The 26,711-nt window shown below is 49.2% G+C and overlaps 1 protein-coding gene and 1 non-coding gene across 2 annotated transcripts in view; one reads left to right on the top strand and one right to left on the bottom strand.

Annotated features, from left to right (window-relative positions):
* The window catches only part of Ncf2 (neutrophil cytosolic factor 2), a 31,914-nt gene extending 9,080 nt beyond the window's left edge, over positions 1 to 22,834 (bottom strand). Inside the window, exons 1-9 of the mRNA XM_006979927.4 lie at positions 22,530 to 22,834; positions 20,068 to 20,150; positions 14,130 to 14,238; positions 10,242 to 10,376; positions 7,018 to 7,125; positions 5,162 to 5,221; positions 3,644 to 3,687; positions 395 to 536; positions 119 to 187 (exon numbers count right to left, since the gene is read on the bottom strand). Of these exons, the coding sequence (XP_006979989.1) occupies positions 119 to 187; positions 395 to 536; positions 3,644 to 3,687; positions 5,162 to 5,221; positions 7,018 to 7,125; positions 10,242 to 10,376; positions 14,130 to 14,238; positions 20,068 to 20,150; positions 22,530 to 22,703 (924 nt within the window). The 5' untranslated portion in view covers positions 22,704 to 22,834. The remainder of the gene's footprint in view (positions 1 to 118; positions 188 to 394; positions 537 to 3,643; positions 3,688 to 5,161; positions 5,222 to 7,017; positions 7,126 to 10,241; positions 10,377 to 14,129; positions 14,239 to 20,067; positions 20,151 to 22,529) is intronic.
* Trnaa-agc (transfer RNA alanine (anticodon AGC)) lies at positions 21,225 to 21,297 on the top strand. The gene has a single exon. It is a non-coding gene; the product is annotated as a tRNA-Ala (tRNA).
* Positions 22,835 to 26,711: the final 3,877 nt, after the last annotated feature.

Below are 26,711 nucleotides of genomic sequence, written 5' to 3'. Positions count from 1 at the left end.
GCCCAGAGCCAGTGAGTCTTCCTTCCATGACAGGGAGCCCACCCCCTTCACACTTTCTTCCCTCAAGAGAGTTGTGTGAAGGGTGAGAGGGGTGGGCTAGACCTTGGCACTGCATTACCTGGGGCTGCGACTGGGGATGAATCCTAAGCTCCACTGGCTCCAGGTAGTTGCAAGGGACAAGGCCCTTCTGCGGAGTCACATCCCAGAATCCAGAAGGGAAAACAAAGACTCATTAGTACCCACGACTCAGAACAGTCTGCAGCCACGCGGAGGGCCGGCACACAGACGACGGCCCGTGGCAGGTCTGCAAATCATGCCGCAGGTACCGTCCCACGGAAAAGCTCTGCCCTTTGCTGCTGGGACCCTTAGCACCTCCCCCTGACCCTCCACATACCTGTCCATTGAACATGACCGTGGCCCAGTTGTCACTGCCCTTCTTCAAGACGAAGACGATGTTCCCTGGCATGACCTGGAGCTCTTCTGGTGTCTCAGGCACAAAGCCAAACAACACTCGATGGGCCTCGCCTTCCAGAGCCCTGAGGGGTACACGGAAGACCCAGCCCATCGTTCAGCTTGGACCGCATCGCATCCCCTTACTGCAGGAGAAGCACTTTGAGGCCAGAGACTTAGCTCAGCACTCACTCTAACTCCACATCTTACTGGGTATGAGAGCAGCGCAGGGTGCTGGCCTTGCCCGGGACCCCGAGAGGACTAGGTGAGAAAGTGCATGTGAGTGTGTTCCATAACCACACAGGAGTTCCCCTTATCCTCAGGGAACACGATCCAGGAACCCAAGAGGTGGGTGAACCCGTAGGTGGCAGCCAACCCTTGGGCGTCCTACGCTTCTCCTATCCCCACATATGCAAAGGTGACGTCTTTCACTTCTGAACTGAGGGCACATATAAAAGCGGTTGTAACTTTTACAGTCTGGGGTGTGCCAGCAGAATTAGTACAAATCCCTTTCCCTTAACACTTAATCAACAGAACACTCTGGGTACAACCCCCCCCCCCCAGTACTCATCCCTGTTGCTGGAGGGCTTCTCTCCAGCTTCCCCAAGCCCCGCAGTCCCACAATTCACATATAAAATAATCACTCAGATGCTTATATTACTTATAAACTGTATGGCCGTGCAGGCTTCTTGCTAACTGTTTTTTTTTTTTATCTTAAATTAACCCATTTCTATAAATCTATACCTTGCCACGTGGCTGGTGGCTTCCCGGCGTCTTCACATGCTGCTTGTCCTGGCGGTGGCTGCAGTGTCTCCCCTCAGCCTTCCACTTCCCAGAATTCTCCTCTCTCCTTGTCCCACCTACTTTTTGCCTGGCAACCTACTTCCTGCCTGGTCACTGGCCATCAGTGTTTTATTTATATAGAGCAATATCCACAACAATCCCTTTTATATTGTCTTTGTTTTTTGAGACAGGCTATCACTCTGTAACCCAGGCTGGCCTGAGCTCACAGCGGTCCTCCTGCCTCAGCCTCTCAAAGGCAGGGACTAGAAATGTGAGCCTCCATACCTGCCCTTTTCTCTATTAGGCCAACGTTCACTTTTTAACACAAAAGACAGCCTTACAGTCTCAGCATAGACAGATTACGGGTCCCGGTACTCCTCTTGTGTTTTGGGTCCATTATTAACCAACACAAGGGCTACCTGAGCAAGCTCCATCATACCGTGACAATCCTTCTCAAAAGATGCTATCCTTCGCTCTATTTTATTGAGCTTCTTTCATTCCTATTATTTTATATATTCGTGTGTCTGGGGGACACGTGTGCCACGGTGCGGCAGTGGAGGCCAGAGGACAATTGTGTGAAGTTCTTTCTCTCTTTCCACCTTTGTGTGAGTTTGAGATTCCGACTCAGGTCACCAGGCTGGCAAAGTAAGTCCCTCTGCCCTCCGAGCATCTCACTGGCCACGCTTTGGTTTTGGTTTTGGTTTAATTAATGTGCACGGTATTGGGTTTCACTGTGACATGTTTTTCTAATAAAAACTGATTTTGCTGATTCTCCTTCCTCTTCTCTCAGGCCGCACGCCTACCCTGGCGCGCCCTTTTACACGCGAGCACCCCAGTCCCCTGCTTCCAGGTCGTAGGTGTCCTGTTACGCTCCCCCACCCCTTCAACACCCATTTTGGACTCTGGCGGCGTGACGGGGAAACCCTGTATAGCCAGATGGCTTCCGAGAGACTAGCAGACAGGTGGCCCACAGCGTGGCATACACCCCTCCTGGACGGAGGGGATTTCCTCACACTGCTCAGAATGGAAAACAGCTTGTAGTTGTCTCTTTGCTTGGTTTTTCAGACAGGGAGGGTCTTGTTATCTAGCTCTCACTGGCCTCTAACTCCCTGAATAGACCAGGCTGGCCTCCAACTGGTGGCAGTTCTCCTGTGTGCTGGGATTACAGCCTTATCCTGCCACACCCAATATAAAACGATTGGTTTATTTCTGTAATTTTATATTCTGGGGTCATGGTGGGCCACAGGTAGCCGACATGGCGGGCAGCAAGACTGTCTACAAGGGGAGACAAGAAAACAGAACCGGTACTGGATGAGGAGACCTGCCTGACAATCCTCGGAGCCTCCCTTCCCTCCTAAGGGGGAAGTCAGCTCCCAGGTCCCCGCTGGAGTGGACAGGAAGTGCGGCCAGGAGAACAACACAGGCGGAAGTCAGGGAACCCAGGGGAGGGGCCGCCCAGGCCAGCCTTGTGGGAAGGGCATGGAGAGCCAGGCACTGAGAGGCACAGGGGAGCATCTGCCACTGCTTTGCTTTGTGTTAGACCATGCCCAACCCCTCTCACTGACCGCCCCGCCCCCCCAAGGCCCTGGTTACCCCACACCTGGAGAGTCTCCTTTCTGTCACCTGGAATGTGTAAGTGAGGTTGCCTTGGAAACTGCCCATGCATGGGGTATCAGGTTCCACCTGCTCATGCCCGCTGGGCCTGGTGATGTAGGGAATTCATCCTTTCCAGCCTGGAGACCTTGGGGATGAACTTCTTCAGCCCCTCACTTTGGGATCGCCTGTAGTACCCGCCCTACACACACACACACACACACACACACACACACACACACACACACACACACACACACACTTTTTCTTACCCCCTGTTTTTGGAGGGGGAACTAGGCTTGCTTTGTTCATTAGAGGCAGTTCTTAAGAAAGCTGAGGTGAGGCCACTCTGCTTCTCAATTTACAGAGTGACTTCCTTTTCTTGAGTCTTTCCCCTTTTTCAGAAGACACGGGTCAGTAGTGACGGCACCCACACAGGAAAAAAGACCCTGTGATAGCTTCCAGAATCTAGAGAGCTTCCGAGGGCCTGTAGTCAGGACAAAACTGACCTCTCACCTCTGACCTGGGCGGTGTTCCAGAGGGCACAGCTTCACGTCAGTGACCTCCCATTCTATCGGTGGCCATGCCCGTTGGGACTCCAGGTTATTGCAGCTAGGCCCCCAGTGGCCACCCGACCACAAGGCTCCCATCCCAACCACATCATTTGGCTCTAACCTTGCAAACAGGAGGAGGCTAACAGCCTAGAAAAGGACTCAGGGTGTAGACCTGACCCCGGCTTTATTTCTCCCCATCCTTACTGCCATCAAGTCAGGTGTGGAGTGTAGACATTCTACATCCGGTTCTAAATCTAACTTACCTGAAGATCTCTGGGGTTTTGGGTCTGGGTGGAGGCTCCGCTGCCTGTGGAACATTCAGGAAAGATGAAGAAGGGGAAAATGAGGAGAGAGAAAGAACAGATAGTTAATGGTAATCTGAGCATTGTTCCAGATCCAAAACCAAAGACCTCATTTCTGAGTGCTCTCTGGGGACAAGGCACAATTTGGGAAGCCAGCAGCCTGCCAGCTTGCCTGGTGTGGGCTTTACCAGTACAGCAATGGCTGTGACCCAGAGCCGGTGTCTAGAGAAGGTGCTATTGTTGGAGAGCGTCTGACCTCAAGCCTTGTCCTTTTCCAGTGTTGTCCAAAAGATCTGGTCTATAATTAATGTTTGCCACAGTGTGTGGCATTTCTGGATATTTAAAATCAACTCAGCATCTACTGGACAGACAAGAGTCTCCTCCCTCTTATGTGTTCCCTGTTCTGCACTGATGTCATAGAGTCCCTTATCTGGGACTTTCCTTCCCTGTCCTCCAGCTGGGCTGAAGCTCAACGGGCCTCAGCCAGGCTTTCTCCAACTTTACCATGCCAAAAGGGGACAAGGAATCTAGAGGCTGGCTCTCATTATGCCCTTGGCCCCCTGGCCCAAGCATGGGTCAACGTGGTCAGACAGTGATCATCCTGCCCCTATCTGGGGTAGAGGTCAGTGCTACCCTAGAAAATGTATATGCAGATGGCAGGGAGGTGACCAGGTTCCAGGCCCTTTCCTGTGCCAGCGCTGACCACTGCCCTTACCCACCACTGTGATACACAGCCGAGTTTGGGTTTTCCTGAATCTGCGTCACCGCCTTCCTGTCTGCAGCCTTGTCTTTGTCTCTGGGCCCACTGCCACATGTCATTGGGGACCATCTCTGAGCCCAACTTGGGCTGGTACCCTGCCCCAAAGGAATCTCTTGCACATGAACAAATGGATAGAGCCAAGAGAATCAGAACCTCAGGCTCTGCACCCCCTTGTCCCCTGACTCCCTCCTGAACCCATGAAGAGGCTTTGTCACAAAACCTCCAGGGTGTGTGTTTCAGTGTTCTGAGGGAATGGTCAAGCCGGGCGGTGGTGGCGCACACCTTTAATCCCAGCACTCGGGAGGCAGAGCGAGCCAGGCGGATCTTTGGGAGTTCGAGGCCAGCCTGGGCTACCAAGTGAGTTCCAGGACAGGCTCCAAAGCTACAGAGAAACCCTGTCTTGAAAAACAGAGAGAGAGAGAGAGAGAGAGAGAGAGAGAGAGAGAGAGAGAGAGAGAGAGAGAGAGAGAGAGAGAATGGTCAAGGTCTCACAAGGCGACCAACAGCTAGCTCTCTTAGAACTTGAAAAGGGAGGATCAGGATTTGGAAGAGCAGGTGAGTTGAAAGACAGAGAGCTGACGCGGCCATCCTCCCAAGCAGCCATGGAAGAGGGCAGGCATCTCAGCTCTGCTGAGAGATGGCTGAAGGAAGCCTTATGGTTAGTGTGTCAGCCTAGCTCCTCTCACTGGAGGCTACTTCCCGGATAGATCTGGCCTCACCTGCGGCTGCAGAGGGGCGAAGCCAGAAAAGTTGTCTTGATGAACCACGGATGCTACAACCTGAAACACAGAGGAAAGAGAGTGAGCGCCTGCTGCCGGCTCTGTTTGCCCGGCACCTGTGTCCTTCCCCAAGACCTCCTCCTCCCTCACACCTCAGAACCATTGTCACTGTGTAGGTTCCAGAGGGAGATGGAAGGGAAGGACAATTGCAGGCAGGACTCTTCGGGATTAGAACTCTCTCTCTTAGAAAAAAATACTGCTGGTATTTATATAACATCAAATTAACCAGTTTAAGTGAAAATTTCATGGTATTTCATACACCCACAAGACTTTGCAATGCTATCCAGTGCCAAACATTTTAATCACTCCAAAAGAAAAAGTTGGACCCATTAAGTAATTTACAGTCTCCTCTCCTAGCCTGGCAACACATGTTTGGAAATCTCAGTGGTTTGACCTGCTTAAAGGCCTTATATAGAATTATATAGAATGTGCCTTTTCTCCCCATTTTGTGTGTGTGTGTTATGCATGTTCTGTGTGTTGTGTGTTTTATGCCAAGGGGACAGATCTGTGTGTGTGAACGTGCAAGCACAGCCCTGAGGTTAATGTGAGAACCATCCTCCGTTGCTCTCCACCTAATGCACTGAAGCAGGGTCTCTCAGTCCATGTCAGAACTGACTCATGTGGCTAGTCCTGCTAGCCAGCTTGCTCCGAAGAGCCCCTGTCTCCACCTTCTGAGCCTGGAATTACAGGCAGGACTCCAGGGCTGCCTGGCAATTAAGTGGGTTCCGGGGACCTGGAATCTGCTCTTCGTGCTTACACAAGAAGAACTTTAACAGCTGAGCCATGCCCCCAGCGCTAGCACGTGACATTTGTATCTGTCTTCTCAGCATACATTTTCACCCATGTTGTAGCATGCCTTATTGGTACTTTATCCTTTTTGTGGGTGAGAAGTATTCCACTGTCCGGTGTAGTGGGTAGCCATTCCAGCTTTGATCTAGAAGTTCCAACCCCCATTGAGGCTTCGGCAACTGTCACGCCTACAAGGCGGGGCCAAGAGAGGACCCTGAAGACCCGAGAGCCGGATTCCCCGGCTCTCTTGGTTCCTGGACCCTGGACGCTGGAGGTAGACCGAGCAGAGTTCTCCAAAGAACACTGCTGTACTGCACCATGCATTTTGCAGACTCTGTAAACTATCCATTCACTTGTAAGTTACCCCACAAAATAAACCTCCCTTTGAACTACATGGAGTGGCCTTAATAATTTCACCAATAGTCAGGATGTATCACCACAATGTATGTATCTATTCCTTATTGAGGGCTCTTTGAGTGTTTCCTTTAGCCACGTTCTGTTGGTCTCTATGGTTCTGCCCGCTCCAGCCACTGGAGAACTCCCGTTTCCAAACTGTCAAAGTCAAATGCAGTTTGGAAAAGGTACTGCTGCCTCACTTCAAATCATGTCTGGAGAATTTAAGAGCCTGCTGAAGAAGGAATCCAGTTGTAGGGCCATGAAAATAGGAGCGATTCCCCAGAATTCTGAGCCGTGAATTGCGGGAACAGTGAGTCAAGGGCATCTCCTGCTGGCCCTCTCCCCTAACATTTCCCTAGCTATATGAACCCTAGCTTTGTCTTTTATCCTTTGCCTCAGTCCTGAGACTCAGCATCCTGAGAGGAACCTCGGGAGTTACTGAGGACCAGGATGACGGAAGGAACTTGGAAGCGTTCCTTCCTAACTATCGGCAAGATCCTCATTGTCATCCCTGAATGCCACAGCGGGGCCATGTCTTCTTGAATCCCTTCCACCCGGCCCCACGCAGTCCAGGGCACAGGAGAGGTGGGAAGATGAGTGACCCCACCTACCGTAGCTTTGCCCAGGTAGTCCTTCTTGGCCAGCTGAGCCACCTGCCTCTCATTTGGCCGGAAGAGCCTACCCACAGGGATCACCACGGGCTCGAACAGTTTCTGCTTCTGTAATAGAACGGACAGTCACGTGTCACTCAGCAGTACTGGGCTCATCCTGAGCAGCGGTCTGTTAGGTGACCTTGTGTGAGCATCCCAGAGTGTGTTTATACTCTCAGTGGCTCAGCCCTTGGGGAATGTGGTCTACTGGTTGACTAAAACGCCTTTACATCTCTCTCATGACTGTATCTTCTCGTCTGAAAACGGGAGGAAAGAGACCATCCCTGCCTTTCTCATCAAATGGACCATTGGAGAAAGTCTCAAGAGAACATCCTTTTCAAGCCATAGAGACTTGTTATGCTAGAGGGCTAAGCAGGAGCAGTTGGGTTTATTAATTCTTTGAGACTTTCATACATTATTTGGATCATATTCACTCAGTCCCTCCCCTTAACTCTTACCAGATCCACCCTCACCTCTTTTTTTTTTTTCCACCCTCACCTCTTCAATCCCCATGACTTTGTGTCTTTTATTTACTGTACAGAGTCTCACTGTACAGCCTTAACTGGCTCGGAACTTACTGTGTAGACCAGGCTGGCCTGGAATTCATAAAGGTCTGTCTGTCTGTCTGTGCCTCTGGTCTGTGCCTCCATGTCCAGCCTTTTTTTTTTTTTTTTTTCTAAAATAACCCCTCAATCCCAATTGTATTATCTATAGACTTCTGGGTGTGGTTATCAGCTGGAGTACGGTTGACCTAAGCCACACTCTTAAATAAAACTTGGCTCTCCCTGCCCTAGAAGCCACCAGCTGTCCATAGTTCTTCAGTTAGGGATGGGGCCCATGAACCCCTTCTTCTCCATGCTACAGTGTTTACCGCCTTGACCTCCTCAGGCAACCGCAATGGCTGTGAGTTCGGAGAAGTGGTCCTGTCACGTCTATTAGATATTATTTTGGGGCTGGAGAGATGGCTCAGAGGTTAAGAGCACTGACTGCTCTTCCAGAGGTCCTGAGTTCAATTCCCAGCAACCACATGGTGGCTCACAACCATCTGTAATGAGATCTGGCGCCCTCTTCTGGCCACAGTCATACATGCTGTATACATACTAAGTAAAAAATCTTAAAAAAAAAAAATATTATTTTGTTCTGATCTGCCATGACCTCTGGATCTTACAGTTTTTTTCTGACCGCCAATCCTGTGATGACCTTGAGCCTTTGGAATGGGATGTGACACAGCTGTCCCATTTGTGGCTGAGCACTACTCAGCTGTTGGTTCCCTGCGCTTGGACCAATTGTGTTATTGTCCGTGTCAACACCATGTGTGGTAACCACCACCCACCACTCCACTGCACAAAGGACCTCATCTGATGAGAACAGAGAGCTGAAGTGAACTATGGGTAAAGGGGTGCAAGTTTAGAGGGCAGTGTAAATGTGGTGGTTTGGATGTAATCGGGCCCCCATAAGCCCATAGGGAGTGGCCCTAGTAGGGGGTGTGGCTTTGTTGGAGTGGGTGTGGCCTTGGTGGAGGAAGTGTGCCACTGTAGGGGTGGATTTTGAGGTCTCCTATGCTCAAGCTATGCTCAGTGCATGCTTCCTGTTGCCTGCAGATCAAGATGTAGAACTCTTCTCCGGCACCACATGTACCTGAATGCCACCATGTCCCACCATGATGACAATGGACTAAACCTCTGAAAATGTAAGCAACCCCCAATTAAATGTTTTCCTTTATAAGAGTTGCTGTGGTCATGGTGTCTCTTCACAGCAATAGAGACCCTAACTAAGACAATGACACTATGCCCATTTAGCAAAATAATAGTAGTAGGTTTCCCTTTGGGATCTGTGAGCTCCCCAACAATGGGTATTTGGTCAGATTCACAGTATTAGGCCTGTGTTTCCTCCTATGGAGTGGGCCTCAAGTTCAGGCATAAAGCAGTTGGTTACCCTGTGGCGTTCATACCCCTACTGCACCCCTGGGCATATCTTACCAACACTGATCATTATTTCAGTTCACAAGGCTCTCCACTGTGTAAGACTGCTGATGACTTTTTTCTCCCAGAAGCCTGCATAGAACCTTCCAGTACTATTAGAGCTAGCCAGCATGGAGGAAGCTTCTTGCTCAGTACCAACTTGATTTCTTCATGTCCTGTGACCAATGTGTGTGTGCTGTCTTAAGCAATAGGGTCATGTTGGAGCTGTCCTACACAGAGGATTATGTTCATCCCAGAAGTCATAGGTTGCCAAATAAAAAGACCAGTGGCGAGTGTGGAATACTTCCCCTTGAACCATTAGTCAGGGGTGTCCAAGGGACCTCCAGGACAATCCAGACTATTCCCTTTGCTCTTGGTTGCCACTGAAAGCAGTTGGTTTTAACATCACCTTATGTTGGTTTTATTTACCCAATACTGCCCCTTTCCCACTTGGTGTGGTATCTAGAGTTTCTCTCCCAGCATAGAGGACACCACTACAAGAGCCAAGCAAGGGTTGTGACAGTGTTCTCTTGGGACTAGTTGGCTCATGTATACAGGCCTACAAAAACTTGAGCTCCCTTCCTGGTGTTTACGTACAGCTTATTTAAAACTGCCTTTTGGGGGCTGGAGGGTGGCTCCGAAGTGAAGAGCACGTTCTGCTCTTCCAGAGGACCAGAGTTTGCATCTCAGCATCCACATCAGACAGCTCACAACTACCTATAGCTCCAGCTCCAGGGGACCCAATACCCTTCTGGTTGCCATGGCCACCTACCCACACCTGCACATTCCCACACATAGACACATAATTTAAAATAAAGTATCTCCAGAGAAAGGAAAACGAGTTTTGCTCCCAAGTAAAATCAAACTATGAATAATAAAGTTTGGTAACTCTTTCGTAGAACTGGAATATTTCTGTGGGAGCCACGTTGAGCCTGGCACTGTGCCAGACAGTGAGGCTGCAAAGGTAAGCAGAAAAGCCCAGCCTCTGTCTTCACAGTGCTTGGAGGCTATACAGCACCAAGAAATGGCAGGCGTCGCCCAGGGCCCCACTACGAGAGATCCAGTGCTGTTCTGTTCTCTGGGATGTGGCTTTCTCAGCTCAGATGCAGGATGGAAGATGTTGAGAGAGCATTTGTTAGCCATCAACGAAGAAAATGTTCCCCATCATGGTGTCCTAGGAAACAAACGGGACTCTAAGGACACCCTCTCCGCCACCACACTCACCCAGATGCTTTCCATGGCCTTGTCGATTTTGGAGTGCCTGGGTTCCGACTTCATGTTTGTTGCCAATGCCAACTGCTCTTCCGCCTTTTTCCACTCCTCCTTCTTGGCGTGCATGAAGGCGATGTTATACAACACCTGGAAGAGCAGAGGCCACACAAATCTGGACACTACTCCAAAGCAGGCACCCGGAAGGATGCACACATACATACAGGGAATGCTGTCTGGCCACATAGTCCCCTTCCCCAGCATTCAGGGGACAGCCAACAATTAGTCTAGCTACCAAGTTATGTCAGACATAGGGGCTGGGTTAAGAAAACATTTTATAATGCATGAAGCCAGTATCATGTGCATTCGTTCTTCTAACAACCAACTAGGTCAGGAGGGGACGAGGAACTAGTGTGTTGTCCTAATATAGGGAAGAGGAGCTTTCCCAGCACCCCGTGGGGAGGCAGAGGCAGAGCTGGGGAGAAAAATGAAGGTGTGTGATCTCTAATTCCTGCTCTTGCTGTTGAACCTGGGCTGAGCCATAGGTCAGGTGCGGGGTGGGCAAAGGTTCCAGATGTATTGTTTTGTACATGAGCCGTCGGAACCTGGCTGGGATTACATGAATGACAAGACTGTTACACAGTCTCATGCATGAGACAACTCCATGGTCAAAGTCCAATGGAGCTGGGGAGAGAGTTGGCACACACAGAGCCCAGGGGAGCACTTTAGCTGTAGTAGGCGAGGGAATGGCAGAACTCCCCAGGTCTTAAGTTGGATTCTGGGGTCATTAGAGTCTGTTTTATTATAATACTGTGCTATTTACACACAGAACCAATTAAGCTTAGGAAGAAAAAAGAAAGTTATGGAAACAGAGGTGTGATGCTTGCAGCTGAGTCCTGAAGGACACTGATGCTCGATCTTCCCTCTCTTAGATCATGTGCTTTTGGGGACACCGGCTGCCCTGTCCTGACAAAATGTAGTCCCATGGGGCTGTTCTGTAGCAAGAACGGAGGCCTCTTGCCAACAAACAATTTGACCATGCCAGACACACCTGGGTGACGAGGTTGGTATTTCCATGGAGTTAGCAGCTGGTGCTGATGCTGGGGGCGGGGTTAACCCCAGGAATGGAGCTCTGGACTCCCTTTCCCACCCGTTTCTGAGCACCAGTGAGCTGGGATTTGGACTCAGGATTTTTTTTTAACTGAACAATAGTACAAAAGAGAAATACATTCAGGAGAAAGAACACTTCAGAGTTTTAACTCTGATCTTTGCCCAGGCTGGTGACACACACTGAATACTGTCTTGCCATTTGGTTAGTGTCGTAGAACGTTGCCACCAGTCAGTCAGTCACGCAACCACAGAGGAAAGCAAGTGAGACACACTGGGGCGGGGTGGGGGTGGGGTGCGGGGGGGGGGGTGTGGGGGCTGCAAGGGGTGGGGTGGGGGGAGTGTCTCTGTGATCACCACAGCAAGCAGAATAAAAAGCCATGGGAGGCAAGAAGGTAGTTTGGTTCAGCACCACTAAGTAGCCCGTGTTGGTTCAAACCTTGAGAGCCTGACCTTGAGTGGTTTATTTTAGGCAAATTTAAGCACAGCACAATTTAGTGGAAACTTTCCCGGTGATAATGAACTCAGTCCTAAAGCACAAGCAAAGCTGAATAAAGATCAGATGTGACCACATTGCCACTCTTTGTAAGGCGCATGGGTCACCTTCCATAAAGACGGGTTCTATAGACTGAGAAAAAACAAACTCATGATCTGGGGAAGGTTTCAGGGGGTCGGGGCCACCCAGCATTGAGGTCACCAGGCTATGAACCATGTCCACCCCCAGCCTTCTGAGTGGATAAGAGGTTATACATCCTCTCCTTTGAAGGACCAGCACTGTGTATTTAACGTTCCAGGTTTCCCTAGTACTTAACTGTGAACACAAGGACCTCCATGCTTCCTACAGCACACTAGTGTGTTAGGCCATAAGACAATGATGTTCGTGGTGTAGGTGTGTTAAATGCAGGTTTTTTTTACTTAAGATGGTTTTTTTCCTAACTGGGACTGAGGATGTGGCTGGGTTGTGCTTGCTTAGCATGTATAAAGCCCTGGGTTCCCACCCCACTGCTACATAAACTTCACTGGTGGTGCACACCTGGGTTCTGAGCACTTTGGGGGGGGGCGGTGAGGCAGGAAGATCAGAAGTTCAAAGCCATCCTTGGCTACATACCAAGCTTAAGGCTAGCCTGGGCTATGAGAGTCCTGTTCAGAAAGAGGGAGGGAGATAAAGAGAGAGAGAGACAGAGACAGAGACAGAGACAGAGAGAGAGAGAGACAGAGAAAGAGAAAAGAGACAGAGAAGGCGGGCGGTGGGGGGGAGGTAATTTGGACAGAACCTGTCGTCCTAAGTTGAGAAACATCTGGCACAAACTTGGCTGCCCTAACCTAGCCATGACATGTGAGGACAGAGAAGAGCTTGCAAAGAGCTTTAAAGCTGTTCTTATCTTTTTCTCAGTTACCTTGTCTTTTCCCCATAACCAGTCTTTATGACTCCAGGCCCTTGAGGCGCCCTCACAGGAAATGGCGTGAGTGGGGAAATGACTGGGTCATTTCACCCCTAACCACACTGGGGACTCCCTCCTGTGAAGTTCCCCTGCCTGCCACCTCAGGGAACTGCCTGCTCCCTCCCCCTTCACAGGTGTGAGTGGCAAGCGGCCCTCAGCAGGGTGAATGGCAATGTGTGGGGACCATTTTGGCCATCTCAAGGTGAGGTGGGATGCTCCTGGCATCGTCGAGTGAGAAGAGGCCAGAGGGCCAACAATCCCCCGAGGACAGCCCCTGAAACAAAGTGTCTGCTCCCACTGGGGAACTGGTCTCATGCCAGCCAATTCCCAGAGCAGAGTCCCATCTTCCCTGGTGAGCCATGGCGGGCGGCGTAGCTGGGTGCCTGCTGCGGGGCAGGATGGGCCACACAGCCCCAGGGATAGAATCTATTTTTACTCACAGCTCTGAGCAACCCTCGGAACACTCTGCTTCTTGTGCCTGAGAAACTGAAGCAGAAGAGACGACGACGTCTGTTCGGCAATGCTTCTAAATAAAGGTCCGTGACGTGACATTGGGGGGGTGGGGGTGGGGGTTTCATTTTTAAAGCCACTGGTTTATGTTTGGAAGTTTGATAGGGAAGGTTTTGGGGGGAAGAAAAATTCATAAACTCACAAGCCAAAGCCAGCCACGCCTGTCCTTTTTGGTAATACGGGAAAGAGGTTGTCCTTGTTTGGAGAACCATCATCCCGCACCGGGTGCTTGGTGCTGTTCTTTGACAGATTTGTACCAAATGACCCGCAGCCTCTCTTTGAGTGTTAACCAAGTACCCAGATGGGTTACAATGGGTTCCTCTGACAGAGAACAATACAGTGGGTTCCTCTGACAGAGAACCCGTGATTTTGGATCTAATGCTGAGCAAACAGCCTGCCAGCTTGAATTGCTAAATAAAATATGCAAATTGCTGCAAATACGCTCGCTTGCTCACAGGCCGGCACACTCCTGTCTGGTCTCCCTTCAGAGCACACAATGAGCTTGTGTTTGCACAGACTTTTGAGTCTGAAATTAAGAAAACATTCACTCTCGGGTACCTAATCACTCTGTGAGGAGCCTGAAGGCATTGAACCTCCCTCCCCTCCTCCCCTCCTCCCTTCCCTCTCATTCCCTCCCTTGGTCAATGTTGAGGTCCTGGGCCTCACAAGGGCCAGAGGGCTAAGGGAACACCTGAGCCACCTGAGCTCGGGGTGTTTTCTTAACAGGGAGACTGGGTCTCTGGGCACAGGTGTCAGCATGACGTCAGCAAGTCTCCTTGGGTGCTAATAGATCACTGTGTTTCTTGAATGTCCTCTCCAGGCCACCCCTGCCCGGGCGCCTTACCTCACAGGCGAAGAGCTTGAACTGCAGCCCCAGGATCTTGTAGTCTATCAGCTGATTCCCTCGAAGCTGAGTCAAGGCCTCTTTAAGGTCTTTGATAGCTAAGTCATATCTGCAGGACAGGGGGAGAAGTACGTCAGTCCATCTAGGTCATGGAGAAAGAAATGCAGAGTACATGTATGCTTCTCCGGTCTCCATCCATCCCACTGCTATTTTGTTTGACCAATTCTACCTTTTCACCAACCCTGAGACTGAACACTCTACAGACGAGGTGTGGTTTTTGCACACTGGAGACCCTCAGTCTATGACAGTAATGGGGATTTTCTTCTCTATGGGCTGTAAACACGTTGCCCACCTTCTGATGACCCCGTGACCTTCCAACGCAGCTCTCACCCTCACTGGAGAACCCCCAGCGGTACCGCACCTGCCCACCCTGCTTCCCTTTGGAAGAGTCTCAGGGCGGCCCTCACCACCCTCGTTCAAGGTCAGACCTGCCCGGCACAGCTGCCAGCCAGGGGTTCCACAGCACAGCAACAGCTGCGGGCACCCTCCTCCTGCCCACAGCCTTCTGTGTCTTCTGCTAAGCTCGGCTTAGCTCTTGGCTTGGCAGCCTCTTGCCTCCTGTTCACACTTTGGGAAAGCGGGAGAAGTGATTCCCGCACCACCCTGTAAAGGAGGAGGAAGAGGGCTTCCCGGGCTGGCCGCTCTCTGTAAACGCACAGGCTGTGTGCGGCTGGCTGTTTCCCTGCAGCAAGGAGGGGAGCAGGTGGAGGCGCAGGTGGCCTGTTCCCTGAGCAGAGGCAGCTTCCACTGTGTTCCACAGCCGGCTGGGGAGGGGGCAGGGGACATCTCAGAGGGTACGCTTCAAGTGTATCGGCGGCGCTAACCGAGAAATGGGCCCTGCTCCCCGCGGAGCTGGCGGAGCAGGCAGACTTCAGCTGTGGAGATGCCCCGACTCTACCTGGCACTGTAGTCTGGACTCAGCAAAGCCCTCCATGTCATTTTCTGTCTCATCAAGATATCCACAGTGTGAACAATAAAGGACGCATAACCCGCAGGGCTGGTTTTGTGTGAAAAAAGCTGGGTGGGGTTAACCCCACTAAAGTCCGTTTGTTGCTGTGGTTTATTTTTTGAAATAGGGTCTTATGTATCCCAGGCTGGTCTCAAACTTAGTATGTATCCTGGAATGACCTTGACCTTCTGATCCTCCTGTCCCACCTCCTGAATGCTGGATTGTACCTAGTTTATGCTGGGGATCAAGTGACCTAGGGCTTCCTGCATGCTAAGTAAGCTCTCCACCGACCAAGCAGTATCCCCGGCCCTAGTGTCCGGTTTTAAACTTGCCTTTGCACAAATCATCTACACAAATCGGCAGCTCCCTCCTACCCTGCTGCCGCTCCTCTCCTTCCTCACCCCTGTACTTGCGGACCTCGGCTGCACCCATGGTGAGGAGCTCGGCTTTCCCACAGCTCTGGAGCCAAGTGCAAAGGTCTGAATAGGATCCGTTCTTAGGAGAAGCCTGAAAGAGGCTCAGCCCTGGATCCTGCTGGCCTCCTTCAAAGTTTTCCTCTGTGCCATCTGGAAGCTTCCTAAGAAGTCTGCCAAGAAGCAGCCACACACACTGCCTCCCCGGGCGGCACATGGGGGGGGGGGCGGGGGCGGGAGAGGCTCTCTGCTCCAGAGGACTTTTCCTTGCCTTTTCTGTAGCAAGCCCTGCAAAGATACCTTAGAAACTGCTGAAGCTGTTGCTTGCTTCTGCTACCAACACACACACACACACACACACACACACACACACACACACACACACACACACACACACAGAGTCTAGAATCCCAGAGCGCATGCTCACACTCCTCGGGGTATCAGAGTCTCAGGATGCTGCCCGTGCAACTCCAACAGGTAGACAGGTACAATCCTCCCACCTTCAGCCCAGCAGGAAGAAAGTCTTGCCTCCTCCCCTTTCTAGGTCAGCTCCACCTTATTCTGAAAGGTCTCGCTGTGTTTTTATTTCCACAGCCCTAAGGCCCAGGAGACCCACGTACAGACCCTCCCTCTTCGGGATGATGAAGCTAGAGACAGAGACGTTTGATGGGCGGGAGGGAGTCGTCCTGGGATACCACCTGTTGCTTGGGAACGCCTCTGACTTTCTGCTAGAGTTGAAGGCGGTGAGAAAGCAACACGACACAGAAGCCAGGTGAGTGGGTGGCCGAGGGGGAAGAGCCTTCCTTGGTGTGACCCTGTTAAAACGAACCCCACTGCAGTGGGAAGGAACGCCCAACTCACTCAGCACTCAGGCACCTCTCTAGATCACCATTTGTTTGTTTGTTTGTTTGTTATTTTGTTGTGGATATCGCTCTATATAAATAAAACACTGATGGCCAGTGACCAGACAGGAAGTATAGGCGGGACAAGGAGAGAGGAGAATTGGGGAAACAGGAAGAAGGGGGAGAGACACTGCAGTCACCGCCAGGATAAGCAGCATGTAAAGAAGCCGGTAAGCCACCAGCCACGTGGCAAGGTATAGATTTATAGAAATGGGTTAATTTAAGATAAAAGAACAGTTAGCAAGAAGCCTGCCACGGCCATACAGTTTATAAATAATATAAGCGTCTGAGTGATTATTTTATACATGCATTGTGGGACTGCGGGGCTTGGTGGAACCTGGAGAGAAGCCCTCCAGCAACATTATTTGTTTATTTATTTAGGTTTTTCGAGACAGGGTTTCTCTGTGTAGTTTTGGTACCTGTCCTGGATCTCGCTCTGTAGACCAGGCTGGCCTCGAACTCACAGAGATCCACCTGCCTCTGCCTCCGAGTGCTGGGATTTCCTTCCGAGCACTCACATGGTGGCTCACAACTGAAAGGGTAAAGGCGCTGGTTACCGCGGCAGCGCTGGTTACAGTCACAACAGAACCCAGTGGTGCCTTTTAGAGCTTTATTAGGAGAAGGAGAGAGAGCCAGAGCCAGAGCCAGAGCGAGCCAGAGAGAAGCAGAGAGAGGCTCAGAGAGAGAGAACATGGGGGCGCACATCCGGCTTTTAGGCTGGGACAAGACCCCCCGAGCTTCGCATATACAGAATCCTTACAACAACCACCCATAACTTCAGTTGCAGGGGATCTGATGCAAGCTCTGGCCTCCAATGGGTACCAGGCAGGCACGTGATGCACATATGTACCTGCAGGCAAAACACTTGGACACATAACATAATCTTAAAAAAAAAAAAAAAGCCAAGGGTGGCAGTGGCATGTGCCTGTAATCCCAGGTCTGGGGAGACAGAGACAGGTAGATCATGGGGATCGATGGGGATCGATCGATCGATCTACTGGCCAGCCAATGAGCAAAGTGGCCAAGTCTGTGTTTGGTGAGTGAAGGTGGAAGGCTTTGATCTGAGGGTGTCGTGGGCCTGGAAGGTTGAGTGCTCAGCTGTTGCTAAGGGCAACCACCAGTGCTCAGGGAACTTCAAAGGTGTAGATGTGGTCAGTCACCTGATTTTGTGAGAGGAAACTGAAAGTCTCCTTGGAAGACAATCCACGGACACGGAGCCCCTCTGGAGAGAGGGCCTGGGGTAGGGGGAAGGCGGAGGTGGCTGCCTCTACAGACAGTGTGGCTGCTCACGTCTCAATATTCTCTTCTCATCCCCACTTCCGGCGCTCAGTATCTTCTCCAGAAGTTACAGAATATAGACAGAGGCCAGCCACAACCCAGCCCAGCCCACCCCACCCCCCAACCCCTGCGTGTTTAACCTCAAAAGACAAACCCCAAGGCCTTCCTTTCCATTAGCTCTAAGAACCTATGGTACAGAAACAGTAGAAGAGGACAAGCTGCCAGAAAGAGTTAATACATGAAAATATTTGCAAGTCCTAGAGCTGGAAGGCTAAGATTTTGAATGATATATATATAAAAAAAATCTAGAACTAAAATAATCAGATATTATAGCTTATGCCTGTAGTTCCAGCACTTGGGAATTGAAAGCAGGGCATTAGGAATTCAAGGTCATCCTCAGCTAACAGACTTTACTACATAAAACCTTGCTTTAAAGCAAAGAGAGGCGGAGAGGTTGACGGGAGGTGGGGGGAGGAAGAAAGAGGGGATGTGGATGGGAAAGATCCAGGAATAAGATGCGGGACTCAATCTGAATGATAACCGTTAAGTTGGAGAACAATAATCTACCAAATCTAATCTTTAGTTCTGCGGCTCTCTAGTGAGGAAATAATAATAAGTCTGGCATATTCTCAAATCCAAACTATCTCCTTTCTTTCGCTCGGTCCCTAGGTAGTGTTTTCACTGACACACACCTGGTTTTAGGGGGGCTTGCACATGGAAGTCCATTTGTGAACCTTAAGGGCCCGCTCTCTCTCAGAGTCCTTCCCTCCCTCCGTAACCAGCCAGCTACCATCGGTTGTGGCAGAATCCACTCAGAACACGCCTGTCCCAGACCTTGCCGGGGTGACCACCTCTGCAATCCACTTTTCTCATCCTTTTCACCAGCGCCACCCTGAGTCAGACCCTCATTTGTCACGAGGACAACAGTGTTCGCTTCCAAATCAATTTTCCAGGCACCTGTCTTGTTCCCTTGATTCATATTCTAGAGTGACTTAAAGATCCCCATCTCCGTGATCTGCTTGAGATGGTCCGGGAATTCACCATCCAGCTCCCTCCTCTGCAGCCTCCGGGGTCCCCGTCAATGCCCGGTGCCCCACCCACACCATGCCTGGACTGGTTTCACTGTTGGAGGGTTCCTCCTTCCTCTCAGCCAGCTTCCTCTTCCCTTGAACTTGTGCACACACAGGCAGACACTTTGCAGAGTCAGTTTTCTGTCTGCCTTTGCCCCAAACACCTGAAACTCACATTTTGAATATTATCCCTTTGTTATTTATCGACTTGTTCTTTGGGCATCTGAGGAGACAGTAGGGGGTTGAAGTTAGAGTTCATTTTGCATTTTTGTCTTTTTACTTTTTGTTTTGTTTGTTTTTCGAGACAGGGTCTCTCTGTGTAACAGCTCTGGCTATCCTGGAGCTCCTTCTGCAGACCAGGCTGGCTTCGAACTCAGAGATCCACTTGCCTCTGCCTCCCTGAGTGTTGGGATTAAAGGCATGAGCCACCATGTCTGGCTTTTTTTTTTTCCTTTTCCTATGTGTGTGTGTGTGTGTGTGTGTGTGTGTGTGTGTGTGTGTGTGTGTGTGTGTACTGTTTTATTGGCTGTAAACAACCCCAAACATGTACAATGTGATAGAGGGAAAGGGACTCACTATCATCCCACCATCCAGAAACATCTAGAATGATACATTGGCCTGTGCTCTTCCAGTCCACAGTCTGTGCAACAAATGGGTTTTGTGCTAATGAAATGTTTTTAAACCTCTTTTTGAGCTGGGCGGTGGTGGGGCACACCTTTAATCCCAGCACTTGGGAGGCAGAGGCAGGCGGATCTCTGTGAGTTCGAGGCCAGCCTGGGCTACCAAAATTTGCCATCAACTGCGCGACTTTTTTCTACTGGAACATATATACTAGTTGTCCGTATTAACTGATACACACGCTGCTAACAGTTTGTATTCTTATTTTTGTGATGGGGTTCTACCCCCACCCCCACCCAATAGTTTAAACTGGGCTTTGCAGGGCTGAAGCCAGGGCTGATTTGATTTCGTAGTGACCCTTGTTTGGGGACTGCTGAGTCCCTCCCAGAGAGGCACGGTGGGTGTCCTCATTTGGACACTGGTGTGAGGCCCAGCAGCTAAACAACCTAAGCTCACTGTGGTTGGGCCCAGTGACTTACAGAAATGCCTCCTGCATGCTATTTCTTGCATAATTGCCCAGAAAAAGCTAGCCATCCTTCCTTCCCACTGAGCCTGGAGGGTACTTACTGAATACTTGGTATACCAGCACAGAGCCCCATTGGGCTGGCTGTCACTCTCGCCCAGGGTGGGTAGCCCTGGACCACTTACTTCTCCATGCTGTAGTAGAGCATCCCTCGCTGGAAGTAGGCCACTGCCAAGTGCTTGTCTCTGTTGATGCTTTTGGTGAAGGCCTGCAGGAAGAAGGGTCCATACTTGGCCTCAGAGCCAGGCAGAGAGGAAGTATAAGATCGCCCCAGGGAGAGGCAGGCAGGTGTGTCATAATGACTTAGCAACTCGAGGTGACAAAATTGGCCTGGGTTACAGACGTCTTGGGTTGCAGTGCCCTGGGGTATTATTTCCTCATTTCATAGCCTGGGGTAAATTACTTAATGTCCCTGAACCTCAATTTTTTTTTTCCTCTGTAAAGTAAGTGATAGGGCTGGAGAGATATCTCAGCAGTTAAGAATGCTTGCTGCTCTTCCAGAGGACCCAGGTTCAATTCCCAGCACTCACATGTTAGCTCACAACCATCTGTAATTCTAGTTTTAGGGGTCTCCTTGAGAATCAGATATACACATGATGTCAAAACATACATGCTATCAAAACACCCACTAACACTAAAAAATAATAACAAAAATAAATTGAAAGTGATATAGTGAAAATGTATGTTGTAGTTCCTTGATAGAAATTTATTGTATAAGTATTTATAGCACTAAAATAGTAACAAGTAAGAATACATATATAATATTATTAATAAGGTATTAAACAGGAAAACAAAGGCAGAGGGATGAGAGGACCAGCAATAGAATGGGAGGAAAAATCTTGACCAGTAAGGGCAGAAGCCAGTGATCTGAGTGTGGGAGGTGGTCTGCGGCACAGCCTGGCCCAGAGTCCCAGGTCTAGGCCGAGGTATGAGCACCCAGGACCTGCAGAAGAGCTTCATCCAGGTTTGCTGCCTCCTCTCCACCATGTGCTCTGTCCCCACAGCTCTCAGGATGCAGCCCGCCCCTGAGGGGTGGTGGAGGAGCCAATCATCCCTCCAGACAGAGGCCGGGCCAGCCCATGCACCGTCCCACCTGCTGGCTGAGAGCCCGGATGTGGACGTGTGGACAGTGTTGGTTCACCTGCTGGTCAGGGCATGACTGGTGAGAACTGCTTCTTTAGGGGGGAAGAGGCGGGGGCTGGAGAGATGGCTCAATCTTGCCTCACAGCATGATGATCTGAGTGTGACCTCCAGGTCCCAGTTAAAAAACCAGGTGTGGGAGTTGGGGATTTAGCTCAGTGGTAGAGCACTTGCCTAGCAAGCACAAGGCCCTGGGTTCGATCCTCAGCTCCAAATAAATAAATAAATAAATAAATAAATCATTAGAAGAGTTCAAAAAAAGCCGGGCCGGTGGCGGCAGTGGCTCACGCCTTTAATCTCAGCACTCAGAGCCAGGCGGATCTCTGTGAGTTCGAGGCCAGCCTGGGCTACCAAGGGAGTCCCAGGAAAGGCACAAAGCTACACAGAGAAACCCTGTCTCGAAAAACCAAAAAAAAAAAAAAAAAAAAAAAAGCCAGGTGTGAGGCCACATTTTTTTCATCTCAGTGCTGGGGAAGTGGAGACAGGATCTCCTGCCAGCCTAATAGGCAAGTTCTGCATGAATAAGAGACCCTGCCTCAAAAACAAACAAACAAAACAAAACAAACAAACAAAAAGCAACCACACACACAAAAAAACAGAACTAGGGTAGACATGGAGATGGCTGTGCAATCCTGGGGACTGTGTTTGATCACTGGAACCAGGTAAAAATGGAAAGAGAGCTCCGCACAGGGGTCCTTTGACCTTACCAGGTACACCATGGCCTCTGTACCCACCCCCACGCCCATCACACACATACATCACAGTCAATCAATCAGTCAAACAATCGATCAATCAGTCAATAAAGACGCTGGGTGGTCGTGTCAAATGCCTTTAATCCCAGTGCTCAGGAGGCAGGGGCAGAGGCAGGCAGATCCGGGTGGAGTTTGAGGCCAGCCTGTTCTACAGAGCCAGTTCCAGCCTGGGCTGTTACACAGAGAAACCTTGTATCAAAAATACAGGAAAAGAAAAATGCTCAAATGCCCCCCACCCTTGGTGGACTTTATGACTCAATATAGTGTGATTTCCTTCAGCCAGCCTCGGAATCCTTAGAGGAGCACCCTGCATTGTTGACGAGAATTGTTTGAGCCAAACTAATGGAAGTTTCTGGAAGCCTAAAAGACACCTTACAATTGGGTGCATGGTAGGCAGACATAGAAAGCACATGTCCGTGGGGGAGTTGGTAAAAGAAAACAAAACTAAAGAAGTCTCCACAAGACGGTTAAAGAATGACCTCGGGTAATGTGAAGTTCTTGGAAAGAGCCGAGCCCCACCCATGGCTGGCTCAGAGGACCTGTCCCGGGAGCTTTTTAAACCGTCTGCCAAAGCCAGGAGCACTTAGACGGGGCCTCCCGGGGTAGTTCTGAGGGGCTTTTGTTCTATTAAGGCTTTGGGGAGGTGAGGTTTCCAGAGGGCAGAAAAGCTACATTTCAGGAACCCCTCAACTCACCTGCTCGGCGGCCGGCATGTTTTCCAGGATGGTATGCATGCAGCCTATGTTGAAGCAAATCCTCGAGTGGGGGTCCTGCACCTCGCTGAAGGCCTGCAGGGCACCCTTCCAGTCCTTCTTGTCGGCTGCCAGCACCCCTTCATTCCAGAGTCTGATGGCCTCAGCCAGGGACATGCTTGCTTAGCGTCTCTCCAGGCCGGCTGAGCTGCGGGGTCCCAGGCTTCAGGGTCCCAACCCAGGGCTCAGAATGGGCTCTAGCCTCCCTCTGCGGGCCTTCATAGTGTCAGGAAGTTTCCCCACCTTTCAGGAACTGACGCATAAGCGAGCAAGAGAGAAAAAAGGAGAGAGAGGAGAGGGCTGGGAAAGGGGAAGTCTATTAGATGCCGGCCTGCCGTGGGCCAGTCAGTTCCTCTAAATGCTTCTGCTCCGTCCCAGGCACCTCCTATTTGTCTCTGCCTCCCACGCCCTCTGTGGCAGCTTCAGGTCAGGGGGCCCTCAGCAAGTCTGGCCAGGCACGCCTCTTTTCAACCTTGAATGAATTCCTTGCTCTGGTCCTCTGGGTCTCCGGGCTGTTGACAAGCTATGGCTGCATCGATGGATATAACCTAGCCTGGCCTGAATTCCCAATCTTCTGGCCTCAGACTCCCGAATTCTGGAGTTATAGGGGTGCAGCCACTACTGTTTTGTTTTTTGTTTTAAAATCTTGAGGGGAAAAAAATAAGCACAGTACACATTTCTGAGACAGGATGTAGCATCATGCGTGTCCATCCAGGTCTGAGATAACTTTAAGAGAACTCAGACCAGTTCAGTTTCTTGTAAATACTCAAACTGGGAGGCAGAGATGGCAGTAAGGTGTCACCTGTCTGTGAATAATTGAAGGCATGGCTCCTGTATTGATGACTAATGAGCTCACTCATCTGTAAATACAGATTTGAGATTCCTTTACTCACTGCCCTGGTACAAAGTTAATACAAAAACACACAAACAATAACAACAACCAAGACAAAAAAAAAACTTTCCTGAGGAAAAGTGAGGTAGTGTGTCTAAACAATGAGATCTGCCAAAGTCCGGACCTCTTGGTAGGCAAAATGCATGTTAATGAGGGTCAAATACAGGGCTATTTCTAAGTCTTGTTTTGTGGCACCTGAAAGAACTCAACACAGGGTTGGTATGACGAAGACAGAATGGCTGAAGAAGAATGTGTCCCTGCAAAGACTCGTCCTGCCTTTGGTAGACCTTCCTGTCTCACTTCTTCACCTGGTAATCTCCTCAGACTTCCAGGCTCATCCATCCAGCCTCCTTCCTATGCCCCACCTCTGTGACAGCCAGCTCCCCACTCTAGGTTACAGAGAGAATGCTTTCTCTTCGTCTTCTCTCCTCCTAAATACCGACTGTATTGTTGTGGAATATTTCTTTACATTGTGTGAAGATGATATGTCACTGTGATTGGTTCAATAAAGAGCTAAATGGCTTTTTATTGGGGTTTTCATAGCTAAGCAGGATTTTCAGGTCAGAGAGAATGCTGGGAAGAAGATGAAGGCGTTGCAGGGAGATGTGGAGGAAGCATGACATGTAGGAGGAGAGGTAAAAGCCATGAGCCACGTGGCAGCACATAAATTAATAGAAATGGGTTAACTTATAAGAGCTAGTTGGAAACAAGCCTAAGCTAAGGCCGAGCTTTCATAATTAATAATCATTCTCTGTGTGGTTATTTGGGAGCTGGCTGGTAGGACAGAGAAACACTCACCACATACGGCGCCCAATGCCTGGCCATCTATATTCACATAAGGCCTGAGACAGGAAAAAAAGTTCAAAACAGCCGGGCGGTGGTGGCGCACACCTTTAATATCAGCACTTGGGAGGCAGAGCCAGGCGGATCTCTGTGAGTTCGAGGCCAGCCTGATGTACAGAGCGAGATCCAAGAAAGGTGCAAAGCTACAAAGAGAAACCCTGTCTCAAAAAACCAAAAAAAAAAAAAAAAAAATTTCAAGACACCAAGTCAAACACGGCTTCCTGGTGCGGCGTCCCGGTGACCAAGGTCTCTCAGGTAGGCTCAGTGTACAGAGACTGCCTGTGGGCTGGAGCCAGCTGCCAGTGCCATTCGCCAAGCTGAACTGTGTGTGCCAGCAGCTGACATAGCAGTTTAAGATTTGTCTCACGTGATCAGAGAATGCTACAGACTACAGATGCTCATTAAAGACAGATCCAGACCAAAAAAATTAAAATAAATAAAAATTTTAAAAAATTATCTAAGCAGGTTATAAAAATGTGTTTAAAAAATATGTGTAGGCTTAAAAAAGAAAAGAAAATGGTTACAGATAGTCATAGAAAAAGAGTTTATAAATAATAAAAACTTTAAAGAGAAAAATAAAATGATATAAAAAGATAAGTCACATGAAGATGGAAAATACAGAGTCTGGATCCTATATGGTGTCTTTGTGACTTTAAATTTTTCCATTACTGAATGACAAGCAATAGCTGCTAGAGACAGTGGATTGTGGAAACTGCTAAATTAGGGCAACCAATATATTTTTAAAATGTCTTAACTTCAAAATGGAAGTCAAAAAATATGTTGCTCTGGGGAAGAGGTTATGCTTTTGTTTCCACAGAAAACCAAAGGCTGTGGATTCATTCAAGGTTGATAGAGATCAGATTTGATTGGGGGAGACCCCCTGAAAATCCTGGCTACAGACATAAATAAACCTAGAAAAATTGTAAAACAGGTAATGTATATTTTACCTGCTCAAACATAAAACAAAAAATCATCTTTGGCTGGCTTATGTACAATGCACAGTCCATACTTGTGTTAATTCAAATGTATATGTTACCTTTGAATGTTTATGTGTTTTCAGAACAAGGGGACCAGACACCAATGAAAACGGGTGGCCCAGGTGATCCAGCCACTCAGATGCCTCTGTTGCAGTTTCCTCAGAGTTCTGCATCCAGAACAACTTCAAAGATGCTGGCTGAGATGGTCCAACCTCACAGACTGTTCTAGCCAGGACTTGACCATTATCCTAATTTTCTCAGGGTCCCCTAAAGGTTCCAGCACCTCCAGACAACAGAAAGCAGACTAGAGAATGCAATGCCCACATTCCCAAGAGGTAGAGTGGGTGGTTTTTGGTCATTCTGTGGGTTATGCATGGTTGTCATTGTTTGGGGGGGGGGTGATGGTTACAATTGTTATTGGTCATGGTCAGAAAAAAACTGAACAAAGGAGATTAGATTCAGGGATCTCCTTCTGAAAAGAAAAAGGGGAGATATTATATAGAAATGATAGGATAAGGGGATAGATTATTGTATCTACTTTAAAACTAAAAAAAAAAACTACTGATCTCTAATATTTTACTTTGGTATGGATTTTTGTATATAGATACAAATTTAAGTTTATTTTTGCTAGAACATACTATATATAGGTTTCCACTCATTTAAGATATTTTTGTATATTGATACAAATTTAAGGTTATTTTTGTTATACTGTATATATGTTTCTACTCTTGTTTAAGGTATTGTACCTATGTAGCTCATTTAACAATGTAATATAAATTTCTATTCCTTGAAAATTATTATTGCAAACTATTTAGAATAATTAAGAAATATAGGTTAGTAGTTAGTCAGCTAACAATCAAAATTGTGGCCACGTTAGGTATGTTTTCAAGGTCAAATAGAGATATATTTTAGATAGATGATCTTCATACACTTCAAAGACCTACAGAATATGACATTTAAGATGTTTTAATAACATAAGGCTTTTCATGACAGTGAGACATGTCTGTTTCTGACAGCACCAATCTACTTCAGAGAAGATGATGGGCATCAAAGAATCTCCAAATGAAGTTTGCTTTCTTTGTGGTAAAAGCTAGCCGCTGGGAAAAGAAACTGCCCTTGCCTCAACTGCTGACAGTACGCTGTCCAAACTGGACAAGCAGGACACAAAAGAAAGTGACTGCCAAACTTGACTAGACAGGGTAGAACAATCTTTTTACCCAGACCTCAAACTTGCGGGCAGAAGTTGGGGGTGGGGATAACCCACCCTTCTGTCCTTAGGGTATAAGCAACGGGGTTGGGCTCAGTGTTGTTCACTTTCTCCAGTCCCTGTCACCACACAGGTTAAGCCATCATCAGCTGCAAGTTAGCATGGTCTCCTGACCATTTCTGACCAACACCTACTCCCTTATCGAT

This window comes from Peromyscus maniculatus, chromosome 11 (genome assembly GCF_049852395.1).
Source record: "Peromyscus maniculatus bairdii isolate BWxNUB_F1_BW_parent chromosome 11, HU_Pman_BW_mat_3.1, whole genome shotgun sequence".
Taxonomy (NCBI): domain Eukaryota; kingdom Metazoa; phylum Chordata; class Mammalia; order Rodentia; family Cricetidae; genus Peromyscus; species Peromyscus maniculatus.
Note: the sequence above shows the minus strand (reverse complement) of the source record. Positions and strands in the feature narration are given on the sequence as shown.